The sequence below is a fragment of the Argentina anserina genome, chromosome 5 (assembly GCF_933775445.1).
Source record: "Argentina anserina chromosome 5, drPotAnse1.1, whole genome shotgun sequence".
In the NCBI taxonomy this organism is placed as follows: domain Eukaryota; kingdom Viridiplantae; phylum Streptophyta; class Magnoliopsida; order Rosales; family Rosaceae; genus Argentina; species Argentina anserina.
In genome coordinates, this window is record NC_065876.1 from 16,884,872 (window position 1) to 16,902,007 (window position 17,136).

At 38.7% G+C, this 17,136-nt stretch overlaps 3 protein-coding genes across 3 annotated transcripts; 1 reads left to right on the top strand and 2 right to left on the bottom strand.

Moving 5' to 3' along the window:
- Nucleotides 1-1,833: 1,833 nt before the first annotated feature.
- On the bottom strand, nt 1,834-5,714 carry LOC126796300 (ferric reduction oxidase 7, chloroplastic). The gene is made up of 9 exons (XM_050523095.1): nt 5,480-5,714; nt 5,291-5,384; nt 4,989-5,183; nt 4,444-4,678; nt 3,796-4,123; nt 3,453-3,714; nt 2,847-3,102; nt 2,291-2,726; nt 1,834-2,053 (listed from the first exon to the last, which is right to left on the bottom strand). The coding sequence occupies exons 1-9, from the start codon at nt 5,712-5,714 to the stop codon at nt 1,884-1,886; spliced, it is 2,211 nt and encodes a 736-aa protein (XP_050379052.1). The 3' UTR covers nt 1,834-1,883.
- A 2,038-nt stretch (nt 5,715-7,752) lies between these two features.
- On the top strand, nt 7,753-8,109 carry LOC126795624 (RING-box protein 1a-like). The gene has a single exon (XM_050522428.1). It carries the CDS (start codon nt 7,753-7,755, stop codon nt 8,107-8,109), a length of 357 nt encoding a protein of 118 aa, XP_050378385.1.
- A 1,225-nt stretch (nt 8,110-9,334) lies between these two features.
- LOC126796317 (ribosomal protein S10, mitochondrial) lies at nt 9,335-16,810 on the bottom strand. Its single transcript, XM_050523116.1, has 3 exons — nt 16,639-16,810; nt 15,607-15,982; nt 9,335-9,609 (listed from the first exon to the last, which is right to left on the bottom strand). The coding sequence occupies exons 2-3, from the start codon at nt 15,957-15,959 to the stop codon at nt 9,585-9,587; spliced, it is 378 nt and encodes a 125-aa protein (XP_050379073.1). The 5' UTR covers nt 15,960-15,982; nt 16,639-16,810; the 3' UTR covers nt 9,335-9,584.
- Between the last annotated feature and the right edge of the window lie 326 nt (nt 16,811-17,136).

The following is a 17,136-nucleotide window of genomic DNA, read 5'->3' on the forward strand; positions in this document are numbered from 1 at the left end:
TCTCTCTTCTCACATTCTCTTTTCTTTCATTTTATAACAATCGTTTTATTTATTTTATTTTTTTATAAAAAAAAGATTATACAAGGAAGTTTCTATGTTGACTGGATTTCCAATGTTGTATACAAGGGCATGAGAAGCTTTGTTAGGGGATTCTACTAGAGCATCTCAAACAACTTTTGTAAAACACAAATTATTTCTATTGTAGAAAAAAATACCATATTTTTACTCCAACAACTCATGTAAAAGATCATCTATTATAGAGATTGTGGGGAGAGAACGAATGAAAATCTCTACAAAACTTATAATTCACTCTCTACCTAAAAAAGGAAAAATTAAATAAAGTAATTTTTTTTAATTTTGAACAAATATATAATATTTCCATATATTCACCAAATTATACAAAAATACATTTAAGTTTGTCGAATTAAATAGAATAGCAGTTGGAGTTTATGACATTTTTTTATAGAAATTTTGTGATTTCTCTCTTTATAATAGAGAATTTATACAAGAATTTAGTTCAAGTATGCGAGTTATGACCTCAATTCGATAATATTAACTATAAAATTCTTTTCCTTGAAATTATGTCTAGAGGGCATAAGCGAAAAATGAGTCGCAAGAGCTTTAATGTCATCCACTATCTCCATTAGTCTCTAAAGGTGGAGCAAAACGCATCATTAACTAGCCGCTTGAATTGGATTATCCTTTGATATATGGTAATCTATGGCCTCAGTCTCTAGCAAAACCAAGGCTGTCACGCAGAGCTTGAGCCTCAGCAATTGGGACTGAAGATTGTCTTGAGTTTATTGTGCTAGTTTCCAAGTGGGTCTCGAACAATAAATCCTCCTGCTGCTAATTTCGTTCAAGTTGCTCTCTAGAGCGTCAATGGCGTGCTTATGTTTTGATCCCAGATTGGCCAAGGTTAATTGAATTTGTGGTTTTTTTTTTCTCGGTTTTTCTTGCACTGATTTTTGTTTTTGTTTTTGTGAAACGAATTTGGTGTGATTATGATGGGAAAGTGGGTTTAATTCAGTGCTGTTTTTAAAATGGAGGAACTATGAGCCATTGAGGCATCCCAGAAATGGAGGAAATCCCCTGTTTTCCCGAGTGAAGAAGGAAAGTATGGACTGCTGTTATAAAAAAAACATAGTTATGTCAGCTCCTCATTTAACACAGCACAGCCTGCATATGAGTTCGAGATAAAGAAAGAAGGGTGCACTGCATTTGCTATTGAATTGTCAAAGTTCTAACTTTCCTATTGATAGTTTGACACTAACATGCCATAGTCTCATCAATATTTGATTTCAGAGATGTGTAAATAAAGAGAAACGTCTGGAAAATACAAAGTATCGGGTGTTATGTAACTAGCAAAAAGAAACTACAAGTGTTGTTCAAATGTGTTAACAACTTAACTGGAACGATGTCACCTATAACAATTGGAGCTAAGAAACGTGTTAATTACATTTCATGGGCAAAATGACTAAAATTCTAAGCCAATTACGGCTTCTGCAAAGTTAGAGCCTCATTCTACACAAACTCCTATCCAAATCAAACCACCAGTATGGGAAAACACAAATTAAGGAATTGTTTCTTAGAACTATAGGCATGAAGAATACAATGATAAATTTTCTTCGATTGATTATATCCACTTTAGGATACAGGTTCATACATAATAATTATAGTATAAGAATTGAAGTTGAGACCACAGCTGGTCAACTACGTACATCATGGTATCATATACCAGCATACAGTATAAATATTTTCCATATGTATGTACAATTATATATATATATATATATATAGACATATAGATATGTACATCCTTAAAGGTTTTAATTTACCTTCTAAGCCAATTAAATACTTAAATTAAACATTTAGGGTGCAAGCTACAGGTCAAAGCTATGGCTGTTGAAATGGAAGATAGGATCAATGGATTCTCTCTTCGCACTGTGTGATCTGATTTCTTTAGCAACACTGGATTGAAGAGATGGAGGACCACAAACAAATACACCAACATCAACATTGCCCCAATCCTTTGATACTGTTTTAAAAATTGCTGCGGTAAAAAAGGCTCGAGGTTAAAACATGTGTATATTTACTGTAAAACAATGATAACCATCAGATATGGTTTCAAACATCAAAAGTCAACAACTTGTCAAGAACATGATCCATTGTCGGTGTAAAGTAGCAATTGAACCATTTTTTTGACAAGTATATAGTTAAGATTTTTCTCTAGAATACATATTAATTTCATATACTATTCACACTGGGAAAAAATTTCAGGAAGGCATACCATTGAAATCTGGTCGTGCACCATAATGCATGCTCGTTGAGTTTGCAAGGCTTCTCCCGTCCAAATCGTTGTGAGACACCGCTTTTGTATGCTCTGCCTTGTTAAAAGGTAACCTGTCATCCTTGCTTTGCTCCTTTGCAGACATTCTAATGTCCCAGAGATGCCATAAACCAACCACAAAACCCCCAAAGATAAAAACACTTGCAACCATACAGACTGTGAAAAGAAGCCCCTTGTACCACCATGTGGATATATGAAAAGGGTTTATGTAGAAGATGTTTAACAACCCAAAAAGGATGACAAAGCCTGCTGTAGATGAGATAAAGTACAGGCCAGACCATATATTATGGCCAGTTCCAACCAAAACAGAAATACCACACCCTTTGGACATGGGACAAAGAGAAGACTCGACAGTGCTCTGAATGTTACCATCTTCCTGAAAATAACATCAATCAGATGCCAAATGAATGAGTACAACAGCCAAAGGATATAAAACCAGAGGCATAACCAAATGAGACAAGGCACAAAATGAATGCCAGAATTAAACAAAACATACCAATGGTGGTTCAGATTCCCGTGTGACATATATATGAGTCTGAAGATTCAGTTTATTAGAGAAAGATGAACAAGTTGATTCCATGTCAATGGTTGAGAGAAGAGGAAGCTCATCTGATCTTTTGACTGCCCATACGATCAATATATTTCTTGGTGGACAAGGCTTTCCTTGCCTATAAGAATGAAGAATGTCACTCAAGATGGCCAGGAAAGGGGATATCCCAATGCCTCCAGCTACTAAGATAAGGTTCTCATACCTGCATAGAAAATAAAACGAAAGGCCAAGCCATTAGTGACTGAAAGTAGAGTTTATCATTATGTAGATGTCTCAATGTCCGTTGTTGAACCCGAAATAAGGACAACTAAAGAATGCAAAACCTTTTTTTTCTTCTTTTGTATCAGATGGAAGCCTCTTTGAGCAATAATTGAACTTTCTATCAAATAGTGCCCAAATTGCAGTTGCCATGACACCAGATAGTGTGTAGAATGAAGCATATGTTTACTTATCATTTGTTTAGTAAGTGTAAACTGTAAAGTAACAACCGGTGATTGGTACCACCTGAATGACTTTTGTGATTAAATGGCAATCAAGGAAGAGGGTACATACGTCATGTGGTATGGTATCTCATGCCCGTAAGGCCCTTCAACAGAAGCTGTTAACTTTGTAGAAAGACCGCACGGCACATTCTCAGAGCCTTTTAGGATATTTTCTCTTAGCTTTTCTGTCCATTTCCCAAGAACCTTTATCAACACAGACATATGATATTTACCATCTAGAGGGCTAGATGATACACTGAAAGGATGCCACTGCAGCCATGAGAGCTCCCGAACTTGCAGAAATACAAAACTGAGGGCATTGTACCGCAGATCTGAAAGATGATTTAGCTAGTTGTTACTCATACGGTCTTAGAATTACCAAACAGAAATACTAATCAAGTGGAGAATATTACTTTCAGGTTTGGCAAAAACCAATTCTACAGTTCCACATGGAAGGCACTTTGCTGATATTATGTCGACAACCCTTCTAGATTGACAAAATCTAAGAAAGCGGTCCAGAAGAAAAATAAATATGCCTCCAGCAGCGATTGCAAAAATGTTGTCACCAACATGCATAGCCATAAAGACGACAAATACGACATATAACTGATGAGTGTAGAAGAATAATTCAAAATTCAGCTTTCGCACTGGAGCAAATGATGTCACCCACATCAAAAGTCCAGCAAGAAGGCTGATTACTCCTGGAAGATTGGCAACGCCAATATCTTTCCACTCCAACATCTGCGACAAATAAAGATTATATATACGAGCAATTTGACATCCGAATCTGAGTCAAATAGTCCCCTAGTAAGGTTATCCAGACATTCAACAGAAACTAACACTACAATAAATTTAGCAAATGGAAAACACACAAGATAATGACTAAAACAGAAAATTCCTCCTTCATTGACAAATATCTCCACAATCAAATGGACAAGGCTAAAACTGCATATGCGTATTAGTTCTCAACTTCTCATTTCTTAATGTATGATAGCAATTATGGCTAGAAATGAATAATTTGGAATGTACACGAGAATTTTAAATCTAGCATGAGCACTCACTTGCTGAAGGAGACGACCCTCAATCGTCCATGCCATCAGGTATAATAGGCCATGGACAGTGAATAGCAGCATTGTTAGATGTCCCAGCCATACATGATATTTGGTAGCATGCTCAAAAGGGATATTTATGAGGCGAAGAAGAACTGATCCTCGTGCGATCGGTAGAAACAAGAAGACGAAGCAAAACAAGCCAATTAAGCCGAAACGAAGTCCCAAAATTTCCAGGAATAAAAGACTGACAAGTTCAAGTAAACAAGAAACCAATCAGCTAACAAAACTACTCTTTGAACTGGATGAAACAGCATATGAGTTTCACTTTTTGCATGCAAATTGTGAAGGACTTGAGTTTCATGTATTACTGTCTTAGACCCAAATATAAATGATTTACAACTTCAGCAAATGATATCATTGAAAGGAAGCAATAAAGAGTTAAAAACCTTCCATGGAGAGTATCAGCATAGAATGAAAATTCGTAAATTTTGGGAAATTTATAGGATTAGTGATTCTTTAGCTCAAACAACTGGCATGCAAACAGAATAAGTTACCTTTTCACTCTAAAAGTCAAGTCATCAGACAACGAGCTGAGAAGACGCATAGTATACAAACAGACTGCCCATAGAACATACACTATGAACAGCAGTATCCCAATAACCTCAGTAGCAGAAACCACACCAAATGGTCCATCCACAAGAACTGGGAATGTCCATAAACGAAAACTCGGATATCTTGAAGTCTTCTTCCTGCACAGTTTCAGTTTATATTACAAAAAGTCATGTAATTATTCAAGTGGCTGAACTAGGACAGGTAACAATAATTAGTCGCTTCCAACTATAAAACATTCACATACTCAGGGAGCTCCTCTTCCCCGGAGATAATCAGAAACACGAAAGAAAGGAAAGCAATGATGAGAATAGGACCACTGAATAGCAGGAACAGGCTTCCTGCAGTTTGCAGCATTCATATAATTAGATACTGAATTATGTTACATGTGAAAAAGAGCACACAGAAGCAATCGCAAGTTCAATCAAAGGCAAACCTGAAACCCCAAAAAGAGTTCCACTCGTCGCCTCAACCCATCTCTCAAAAAGTTTAAACCCAAATTCTGCTGGGAACACATACATTAGAGCAACCCATGGAACAAAAAGCCCCCACATTGCAATCTTGAGAATCCATTTAGCCAAGTTTACAAAACGAGGCGTCTTCCGAACAACAGCATGCTCAGAACCTCGGTTCAAAAGAAGGGGATTATGCACAGATGAACTTTCATCCATAGCTAACCCAAAATGATCACACAACTTTTTCTATCCACTGATCCCAGAAAACCCAAAGCATATGCACCCCACTTATATGCACCCCACTTATATGCAGTAGAGTGTTGGGAAACATCCAAACTTTGTGGAACCCATTCCCATATCAACCAGGAGTATGTATGAACTACAGACAACACATTACAAATTTGTGGCCACTGATTCTTATACTGATATCTTTGAATATGTAATACCAATCAAACTGTTGTCCATAAATATGGTACAATGACAGACATGAAATTCATGTGGTGTGTTACCCAGAAGTGACGAGTACCTATATATAATGAAGACAACAATCATGAAGATGAGTTAGATGACAATATGAAAGGAGGTACAGTTAAGTGATGAAGGATTCAAGAATTACCACTCACTTGTAATCAAGAATGCGAAATGTGGGACACAAGAAAAATAAGGAACTGAGAGCTTCCAAATGCACAGATGAATGACCACATAAAAACCAAGGGATAAAGCCAAGAAAGAAAAATTAGCGTACGGAGGATGGAACAACGAGCAAAGAAATGTAAGCATTTAGAACGAGAATGACAGCCCATCTGTGAGGACCGCATATGTATTTGTGGGTACCATAGAGTTTTATCCGGAGAGGACCCATAGATGATCAAACTACCACTCATAGTAGAAACTATGTGAATGATCACTTTCTTATTAGTGACTTGTGAATGACAGCAACGATGGTAAATGGTAAATTCAATTTGAGTAAAAGTAGCAGGGAGGGAGGTGAAGTGGTAAACTGGTAACTTGTCAAATAGTCACCGGAAGGCCGAATCTCGAAAAACTACAATACAGCCAGAACTACCAACCGGGTTTAAGTTCATTCAACAGGATCTAGGACCTGAGTTCGAGTCAAGATAAAGGTTTCACAGTAAGTCAATGAGGTCGCTACACACTGGTCCGTTGTCACTTATAAACAAAGAAGAATATGCATGTTGTAGAATACCACGATCGTTTCTCTCCCTTTCTCTCTCTCCCTATCGCACTTGTGCTCCTAGGATTAGGGTTTTTAGAGAATTCTCTGGTTGTGCAGCGAGCCCTCTTTTTGTTGCTTCCATGGCTACTAGATTAGCATCCAAGCTCTCTTTCTCTCACCATGATGAACCGGTCGACCTGAGTACGAATTCTCAAGGTCGGAGAAAGGTTTTGTTGCTCCGCACTACTACCTCGCTAGAAAGTTGAATAGAAGGTGGACAAGGGTCTAAACTAAATCGCTTATAAGTTTAAATTTCAATTTTAAATGTTTTAAAGACTTCCAATTTGAATGAACTTTTATAGATGGTGATCTACACATTAGACCCTAAATATTGAATGGTGAACATGTTGAAATGTAATCAAATCATTGGTGAAAGACCTATCTCTATAAAGTACCCCAAAAAAAAAAGATCCCTTACTGGGAGAGCTTGGTACAAGATTGAGATTGCTAGGAATATGTTGTTAGGACTTGACTTCGAGTCATGATAAAGGGGTATATGTGAATCCTTTTGATTCTCTTAAAAAAAATTGAGATGCTTACTTAGAGATTGCTGGAGTTCGTTAAGTCCGAAGTCCTATAATCCGTTCCAAGAATTGTTAACATTCCTACATCAACTTATATATGACGTTTCCGTACCTCTTAAAAAAAAATTTGTACAAGATCGAGATAGATACAATAATATCAGTTACGACTATCCTTTGTAAGTTTGTAATCAGTAGGGTTTTGTTACACTTGATATAAATTTCATATACTCCTAGTTTACCTAGGGTTTATCTTTGTTGAGCAGTTGAGCTATACGTACGGAGTCCTTGTCCTAGTCTCTACTTTGTTACTCTTTCCTTTCCTAATTCGATTATGAGTAAGCAGCGCGTGGTCTATATATAAGAGTCCATGCCGCACCAAGGTTGTATATGACTATATTCTCATCATACGAAATCTCGAAGATTAAGTGCAAGTCGATCTTTTTGTTGTTTCTTACAACCAGAAACAAAGCTAAGCTTTTCTGTAGTTGTATCCATGGAGGGGTCATTGGACTCTGATGTGAAGATGGTTCCGGCCGGAGAGGGATCGAGCGGTGGATGTCCTTCAATCAAAAAGACCAACAAGCGATTTGAGCTGAAGAAGTGGAACGGAGTATGTATGTGGGTGTGGGATATTGTGGTGGAGAACTGCGCCATCTGCAGGAACCATATAATGGACAAGTGCATAGAATGCCAAGCCAATATGGAAAGCGCGACGAGCGAAGAGTGCACGGTGGCTTGGGGAACTTGCAACCATGCCTTCCACTTCCACTGTATTAGCCGATGGCTCAAGGCTCGTCAGGTTTGTCCCTTAGATAACAGCGACTGGGAGTTTCACAAGTATGGGACTTGATCGATGACTAAAACCATGTCAGAATAAGGAGAGGCTCTTTGTTCCTTTTTTTTTGTCTCTCTCTCTCTCCATACATGCGTTTTTGTTGTTTTCTTTTACTTTGTTGTGAACTGGTGAGTAATTTTGAATTCCAGAATAGCCTTTGCTTTGCTTTGCTTTGTTGTTGTTAGTGCTATGAACTGAGATTTAATTTTTCATTTTGAAATAAAAATTAAATAGAGGTTTTAGAATTAGTATATTTCATTGCTTTGTCATGATCGAATGGTGTCTGCAAATCAATTAGTTTTGATATCTTATACCAACTATAACAACTCTACGTCTCAGACTGTTGCTTACGTTCGTTTTATATGGTTTTGCTCACGTAGCAGACCTTTCCAACATGTGTTTGAAAGATGTTTGTACCTTTGACAAGGCAAACATATATGATGTATCCTCCCCAAACCCTAAATTGTATGAGGTTCACTACAAAAAGTATGGACAAATGGCACATATGTTTTGTGGCCTTTAGTGGTGTGGCCATGTAAAAATCACTCACACTTCTTATGCAAATGTGGCTAATTATTATTATAATAATTCAAAAGCCACATTTGCATGAAAAGTGTGAGTTTTTTTTACATGGCCACACCACTAAAGGCCACAAAACTGTGCCATTTACCTATAGTTTTTGTAGTGGTTGTTTAAGAGGCTTGATATTTTTTTTTCTCACTAAAAAGGTCTAGATTATAAAGACGATTAGATTATAAAGGCTTGATATATTAGATCTCGAATTTACATGTGATCAAGTTGAATCAGATGTCAGCAAAATATTAGCAAGAAAAATGCTCAAACGGCTCCGGACTCCGGTATTACACGTATAGCCTTCAACCTCAAGGGAGCTTGATATGGCAGGATCGTGATTATTACTTGAGACCATGAACCAGAAGTTTGTATTTTGTAATCCACTAACCTAGAGAAAACAAAGATGAAGAACCGAAAGAAAACAAATTGGAACTCCAATTTCTGAGTTGTCATCATGACCCTTCCAGATTTCGGATTTTGATTTGAACTTTTTCATCAAGATCTAAAACTACATTAACTGCACTTTGTTTTTACACAACCTTGCTAAATAATATGTAAATCAATTATCAATCACATGAAGTGTTCATCTTCCATCTAAACTGGCTTTAGCATGAACACATAGTTAACATGTGAATATTGGTCAGATATCATTTGAGCTCTCTAAAAGGACATGAATATTGCAACGCTGATGCATACCTTATTTCACAGAAGCGGAAAAGTTGTTTTACACAAAAAAACTAACCACAAAAATTGCTAAATAATTATTTGCAACCAAATTCTGATGAAATGACTGAAATCTTTGTACTACGATTAGATGTATGAGGTAAAGTGAGGTCTTCTTCAATGATAAGTCCGATCATAGCCATCAACTTCTAGTCTTCTACAGAATGCAGGTCTGTTTACAAAGAAACACCTTCTCAACTGGAAATTATCGACTTCAACCTGGAGATGCACATACAGATATTTGATATATGAGATACATTCTAAAGATTTAGTTTTCGTAAAAGTCCATAATACCATGTATGCCAAAAGTATTATATGCAGTAACTATCATAATTAGATGCATTTTACTATCAGTGTAAAGAAACAGCATCATCATTGTTTTAATAGCTCGTTTGTGTCCTATTCTAGGCTTTTACTATCAATACTATACAACTGGTAGACAACATAATTTCATTCTTGAGTCCACCACATGCTTTTTCAATTCTATGACTTAACTAAATGCATCTATACAGGACAATTAGATACCAGTTCATAATGAGGTATGATATATCTGAAGAGATATTGAAATGTATGAAGCTTGATACTTTTCTCATTGAGATCATACTGATTATATACAAGTGTAGGATCAATATAGATCCATAGAATCAGTGATTACAGTAAATACAATAGCAATCTAGATCCTGTGAATCAGCAATTAGAGATTACACAGATTGATAGAGAAGAGAAACTGATGCAATCAACAGGAATCTTGAGCAGATTTTATGGAATGTCTATCACCCCCCCCCCCCCCCCCCCCCCCCGCGCAAGCTGATGGTCCTAGAACGGACTGGAAGCTTGTTGAGAATGTAGTGAAAGCGTGTCTGCAAGCTGGTCCAGGGAGGAGACATAGTGTACTTGAAGCTCTTGGCGAGTCACCTTTTCCCTGATGGAGTGGTAATCAACCTCAACATGGCGAGTTCGCGTGTGAAAAACCGGATTTGAGGCCAGTGAAATGGCACTGATATTATCACACCATAATGTTGGGGGCAGAAGAGGAAGGCCCAGGTCCTTGAAAAGAATCTGGAACCATGAAAGGTGGGCGGCAGTATAGGCAAGCTGACGATACTCCGCCTCGGTGCTAGAACGAGAGACCCCATTTTGTTTCTTTGAACTCCAAGAAATCAAATTTGAACCCAAATAAATGCAAGTTCCACCTGTTCAGACTCTTGTGTCCAAATCACCAGCATAATCGGAATCACTGTATCCAGTCAAGTGTAGGGTGCTCGGAGTATAGAACAGACCATATGTAGGGGTATGCTTCAAGTAAAGCAGAATACGTTTAACCGCAATCTAATGGACAGTAGTTGGAGAGTGTAGAAACTGACACACCTGATTAACAAGATAACATATATCCGGTCGAGTGAGAGTTAAGTATTGAAGGGCTCCCACAACACTCCGGTATTCCATGACATCAGATAAAGGAACGCCATCCTTGACACTCAACCGCTTGCCACTAGATGGGGTAGAAACAGGAGAGGCATCCAACATGTTGGTACGGTGAAGCAAGTCCATTGTATACTTAGTCTGGGTAAGAGTTAAACCCTTGGATGATCTTTCTGCCTCAATGCCAAGGAAATAATGCAAGGAACCCATATCTTTCATCAAGAAAAGTGTACTCAACTTGGAGATCAAGGTGTGAATGTGAATTATATCAGTGCCTGTAAGCAAGATATCATCCACATAAATAAGGAGAAAGAGCTTCACATTCCCAGACTGATAAACAAACAAGGATGAGTCGGCGTTGGATGCTTGGAACCCCAATTCCTCTAGATACGCTGAGAAACAGGAAAACCAAGCACGGGGTGCTTGTTTGAGCCCATACAGGGAACGCTGCAATTGACACACATGGTTTGGATATTTGGGATCGACAAAACCTTGGGGCTGCTCATATAAACTTTCTCAGATAAATAGCCATGTAGAAATGCATTTTGAACATCAAGTTGCCGAATTGGCCAGCCATATGATACTGCAATTGCTAAAATCAAACGAATGGAAGAATGTTTGATTATCGGGCTGAAGGTCTCACCATAATCAACACCTTCTTGCTACTTGAACCCTTTGGCAACTAACCGAGCCTTATACCGCTCCACACTGCCATCAAACTTCTTTTTGATTCTGTAAACCCATTTGTTAGGAAGCACATTCATGGAGGGAGTATAGGGAACCAATTTCCAAGTACCTGCATGTTGGAGAGCATTAAATTCGGTTTCCATGGCAGAACGCCATTCTGGTTGCTTGGCTGCTTGGGTATAACAATTGGGTTCAATGTGATGGGTAAGGGGATGGACAACCATAGCATATTTGGGATTAGGCTTTACAACCCCTTGTTGGCTTCGGGTGACAGGACGAGGATGGATAGGCGGAACCGGTGGTGGATGAAATAAGGGAGGAGGAGAGGGTGGGTCTAGATTTTGCGGTGGTGCTAAGATGTTTTGTGGTGAAGATTGCGATATATGATCAGATGAAGGATTAGGAGGAGGTTGTTGTTCCCGTAATAGTCTTTTACGGCTTTGGTATTGAATAATGGGACGGGTTTGTGGCTGGGTGGGAGTATTTTGTGGGATGGTATTAATTGAAGTGGGATTAGAGTTTAGAAACGGAGGGAGGTTGAGGGAATTGTGGAGGTGGAGTGGATAAGGTTGGGCATGGGCCTAGATTGGGTGGAGTGTGGGTAGTAGTAGTGGTTGTAGTTACGACTAGAGGGTAGGAGTCTAAAGATGGAGTAGCCTGAGGAGGTGTAGTGCCGGCGCCATTGGATTCTCGGAAAAGAAAATTGGACTCATCAAAAATTACGTGACGAGAAAGGTAAATTCGACCCGTAGAGAGATCAAGACAACGATACCCTTTGTGATTTAAAGAGTAGCCAAGAAATACGCATTTAGTAGATCGAAAATCCAGTTTATTTTTTTGGTATAAGGACGGAGATAAGGAAAACATGCACAACCAAATGTGCGGAGAAAAGAATAATTAGGAATAGTGTGAAATAATTTTTCATAAGGAGAGGAAAAATTTAAGACTCGAGTTGGCAGACGATTGATAAGATAAAGAGCCGTATTCAAGGCCTCAACCCAATAGGGTTGGGGAACGGCAGAATGAGCAAGAAGAGTTAAGGTTGTCTCGATGAGATGTCGATGTTTACGTTCCGCCAATCCATTTTGTTCGGGGTGATGCGGACAAGAAAGACGATGATGAATCCCTTTTGTTAAGAAGAATTTCTTGAATTGGTTACTTGTATATTCACCCCCACCATCAGTTTGGAAGATTTTGATTTGATGAGAAAATTGGTTTTCAATGTAGGTAAAGAAGCCAACAAAGATAGAATAGACTTCAGATTTTCGTTTCATTGGAAAAAGCCAAGCATACCTTGAAAAATCATCAATGAAGACGACATAATACTTGAACCCTTGAATGGAAAGAGTAGGAGAGGTCCAAATATCGCTATGTATTATTTGAAAAATAGATGTAGTAGCAGACTCTGATAGGGAAAATGGCAATTTTGTAGCCTTGCCCAAAGGACATGAATGACATTGAGATACTTGCTTCTTATTTGATAATAAAAGTTTAGAGGAAAGATGACTAAAAATATTGCTAGACGGATGCCCTAAGCGAGTATGCCACACATCAGCAGTGACTCGTTCAGCAGAAAAAGAGCGAAAAACACTTGATTTATTGGTGGATGTTGGACCTTGATGAACAGGATAGAATCCATGGCTACTCCGACCCTCCAAAAGCGTCCTCCCGGTGGTTAAATCCTTCACATAGAAGACATGGGGGAACATTAGAATATAGCAAGAGTTATCTGAGAGTAATTTATGGGAAGATAAGATATTAGCAGAAGATTGTGGGCAGTAGAGAACATCATTTAAAGTAAGGGAAGAAAGAGTGGAGGGGAGAGATGTGTTCCCAATCTTAAAAATTTGCAAACCTTGCCCAGAGATTACACCACCGACAGTATCAGAACCATTATAGATTGGGAATTGGTGAGGTTGCGATGATCATTGGTAATATGGGTGTTGGAACCTGTATCCAGTAGCCAAGCGGAGGAGGTATGAGGAGTGGCAGAACCAGCAACCATAGCAGATAGACGCTGAGTTGGGGTACGGCCTTCATAGGCCATATTCATTCGATGATAGCAGTCAATGGCAGTATGACCCATGCGCTGGTAGATTTGGCATGGTCCTCTTGTATCCTGAGTGAAAGTGGATCGAACAGGTGGATAGGGACCAAGGATAGAGCCACCCCGAGAAGGAGAGTGAGAGCTTGAGCCACGAGCATAAGTAGATGGCCCGGAGAAAGATCCACGATTTAGATTGTTAGACCGGCCACGAGTATAAGAGCCTCCACGGCCTCGAGAGCCACCCACAGAAGATCGATTGGTGTGAAGTGCTGAAGGAGTGGAGTCCAAACCGGCAAGAGCTTGATTATTGATCCGGCTTTCGGCGCTTAAGAGCAAGGCCTCAAGTGCATCATATGTAATCGGGGTGTCTCTGGCCTGGGCTGAGGTCACTGTATTCACAAATAAAGAGCCAACGTTGTTCATAATGACAGAGATCAGATCCGAATCGTCAACAGGGTGACCAGAGAGTGCAAGTGTATAAGCAACTTGATTAATTTTGTCAAGAAAATCAGAGATCGACATGTCTCCCCTGGTGGTGCGAAGCAATTGACTTCGGAGCTGCAGAATGCGATTTTGATTAGTAGAGGCATAGCGGCGAGCCAGAGAAGTCCAAGTGGAGTGGGCGGAGTAAGAGCGCGCAACAGTGGCTAGCACGGAAGGGGTGAGAGACCCATTAATCCAGCCCAAAATCATCTGGTCAGTGGCTAACCAGTCTTCATATGTTGGGTTAACCTGGTCAGTGAGAGTGCCAGTGGGATTACGGAGAAAGGCCGATGGGCAAGGGCGGGTTCCATCTACAAACCCCATGAGATTGTGACTTTTGAGTGGAGTGATCTGGGCCAGCCAAAGAGCATAGTTGGATCTGTCCAATTTAATTGTAAGAAAATTGAACACGGTGGTGGTAGTGGTTTGGGATATGGGGTTGGTGGAGGATGGTGGTAGATCATTGTTGGCTGTTTCAGAGGGAGGGAGGGGATGTTTGTCGTTGGCCATGAGGAAGAGGGAGGGAGGGGAAAGAGAAAAGCTTGTCGATTAGACAGAGGCTCTTGATACCATGAAGAGATATTGAAAGGTATGAAGCTTGATACTTTTCTCATTGAGATCATACTGATTATATACAAGTGTAGGATCAATATAGATCCATAGAATCAGTGATTACAGTAAATACAATAGCAATCTAGATCCTGTGAATCAGCAATTAGAGATTACACATCATAGAGAAGAGAAACTGATGCAATCAACAGGAATCTTGAGCAGATTTTATGGAATGTCTATCAATATCCACAATGAATAATACTTAGATTGTACATGTTTAATTGAATGCGTCATACCTTCAATTGTAATAAATGCAATTGATAAGACAGAAAATACTGAACAACTAAGATTCAGACACATATAAGGTAACACCTAGAAAAGACAAAACATTTCACAGGGAGGATCAACCATTATGGTCCAACCTATCTCTAGTTTACTGGAAAAAAAACAAGGTTAAATTAGCAGAGATGGTTCATGATAGTGTAGCTGACTTCCAGTTAACCATGAGCGAAATACATGTTAGTCCTTCAAAGACCTCCACCACAGGACTTAAACCATCTTTATTTGATTAGTTCTGAAAGAAAGCTTTCTCTCTTACTTAGTTTTGAATTATATACCTTACACAAAACCAATCAGAACAATAACATGTACCTTAGATGAAGCCAATCATTTCGGAGAAATGTTTATCAGCTCAATTTTCAAATTTCTACCTTAAGCCAAGCAGTACAAAGACTAATGAATGGCCAGTCCCCCTATCAATCCCTATCAATTTATAGATATCAGATTATTATGTGCACTTTAACTCTAACAACAAAAAAGCAGACCAACTATTATTCAAAAAAAAAACAGACTTAACAGATCAGGGCCATTAAAATTCAAAATTCAATGGGTTAACTTGCTGAGAAATTTTTTATGAAAGCAACCAGAACTGAACCAACATTGTCCATTGTGAATAGAATTCAATATCACATCCTAGTTATATGGAATATATAAGGAGACTGGACGTCTAGTCAAGAACATATTACCCCAAGTCTGCTGCAGGAGATGTTTCAGTTTCCTTATTAAGCAGAGCCTGGAGCTTTCCCTTGTCCAAACGGGTCTTGGAATTGAATATAATCTCATACTGAGCTCCAAGTATACGCTGGCGCTTCAACCAAAAGAACTTCTTTTGCAACTCATTAGCTTTTGTGTCTATGACCAGAAGTTGTTTCTTGGTTATCATATGGAACTGTTCTCTGGACTTCTTATCAACATGAGGTGATCGTAGCACAGTGTACAAGACACGTTTGTCAGGCAACCGAACCCTCCGCGTGCAAGCTGGAAGTCCCAATGGGTGTTTCTCAAACGACCTAATCGCAACGCATATTCTGGTTGTCATTACTGCTGCTCCAGACTCAAGGACTATAACACCATGCAGTAGGCAGCCAAACACACATGTCAAAACAGAGATTCAATCAATATCCAATGAGCATGAGAAAGATAAACCCCAGTTACCGCAAAACACTGAACAGAATCCCAGTTCCCACTTTAAAACACATAGTTGTGTACTCAAACAAACCAAACAAATAAAACCACCCAAAAAAGTAGTCGAAAAATTCTAAATTAACAGAAACACCAAAACACCAGAATCCCAGTTCACTTTACTTTCAGCTTTTCATTTGTTTTCTGTTCTTGTATATTCATAATTTGGAAAACGCTATGTAACTAACAACCAAAGTAGAATCCAACTGAAATAAGCCAAGTGAACTAAACTGGAGAGCTCATGAAGGGGTTCATCTTGTAACACGAACAATGTAAGTGAAATATTCACTGATTTTCCATGCCTTAGTTTGAATTAATGGCTAATGTGTGAATCTAACACCCAGAAAATCACCATACATAACAAACAAACAAGAGTATAAACGCTGAGGGTTTAGGTTGTTTGAATCAATATTAATAAAGAGCAACCAATTTTCAATTGAATATTTGCAATCCATATAATATGTTCAAAGGAAACAAATTGATCCCCAATAAAATGAAAAATTGAAGAAAGTCGTAGAGAATTGAATATCAAATACCGAGTTCGCTGAAAATCGGAGATTGGTCGGCCCGTTTTGCTGCGAAACCACGGCGGCCGGCGGTGGACAGTGAGAGTGTTGGGAAGGGTTTAGCCCGCTCAAATCAAAACGCACGAGGGTTGTCGAAGCCAGCCCAAAACGACGTAGTCTTATCTTTCAGATGTGGCAACAATTTTTTAGGGATTAGATTCAGGTTAAACTTTTAATTTCATCAAAATACCCCCGAACTCTCTAATTTTAGTTAATCCTACCAAATTGTTCATTCTTCTCCTAAATTGGAAGTTAGCTCAAGTAACGTGACTCATTTCAGGTCGCTCAATTGTATGTATTTATATCATAAAATGATCACTTCAACCGTTATATAATGGGTCTTATTGTCAAACTTAACGTCAAAAATGGACAGAAAATGAGCAAATTAACATGACTGAAATTTGAGAGCTTATGGAGTAATTTGTTGAAATTGAATCAAACCCATTTTTTAGACCTTGCAAATTTATC

What these genes read in the sequence shown, in the direction of transcription:
- LOC126796300 (XM_050523095.1), bottom strand. Translation starts at nt 5,714, where the DNA reads ATGGATGAAAGTTCATCTGTGCATAATCCCCTTCTTTTGAACCGAGGT. An exon ending in GGGGAAGAGGAGCTCCCTGA is followed by an intron (nt 5,184 to 5,290) that starts GTATGTGAATGT and finishes GAAACTGTGCAG; the next exon opens with GAAGAAGACTTCAAGATATC. An exon ending in GGTTTTTGCCAAACCTGAAA is followed by an intron (nt 3,715 to 3,795) that starts GTAATATTCTCC and finishes ATCATCTTTCAG; the next exon opens with ATCTGCGGTACAATGCCCTC.
- LOC126795624 (XM_050522428.1), top strand. Translation starts at nt 7,753, where the DNA reads ATGGAGGGGTCATTGGACTCTGATGTGAAGATGGTTCCGGCCGGAGAG.
- LOC126796317 (XM_050523116.1), bottom strand. Translation starts at nt 15,959, where the DNA reads ATGACAACCAGAATATGCGTTGCGATTAGGTCGTTTGAGAAACACCCA. An exon ending in TCTCCTGCAGCAGACTTGGG is followed by an intron (nt 9,610 to 15,606) that starts GTAATATGTTCT and finishes GTGCATCTCCAG; the next exon opens with GTTGAAGTCGATAATTTCCA.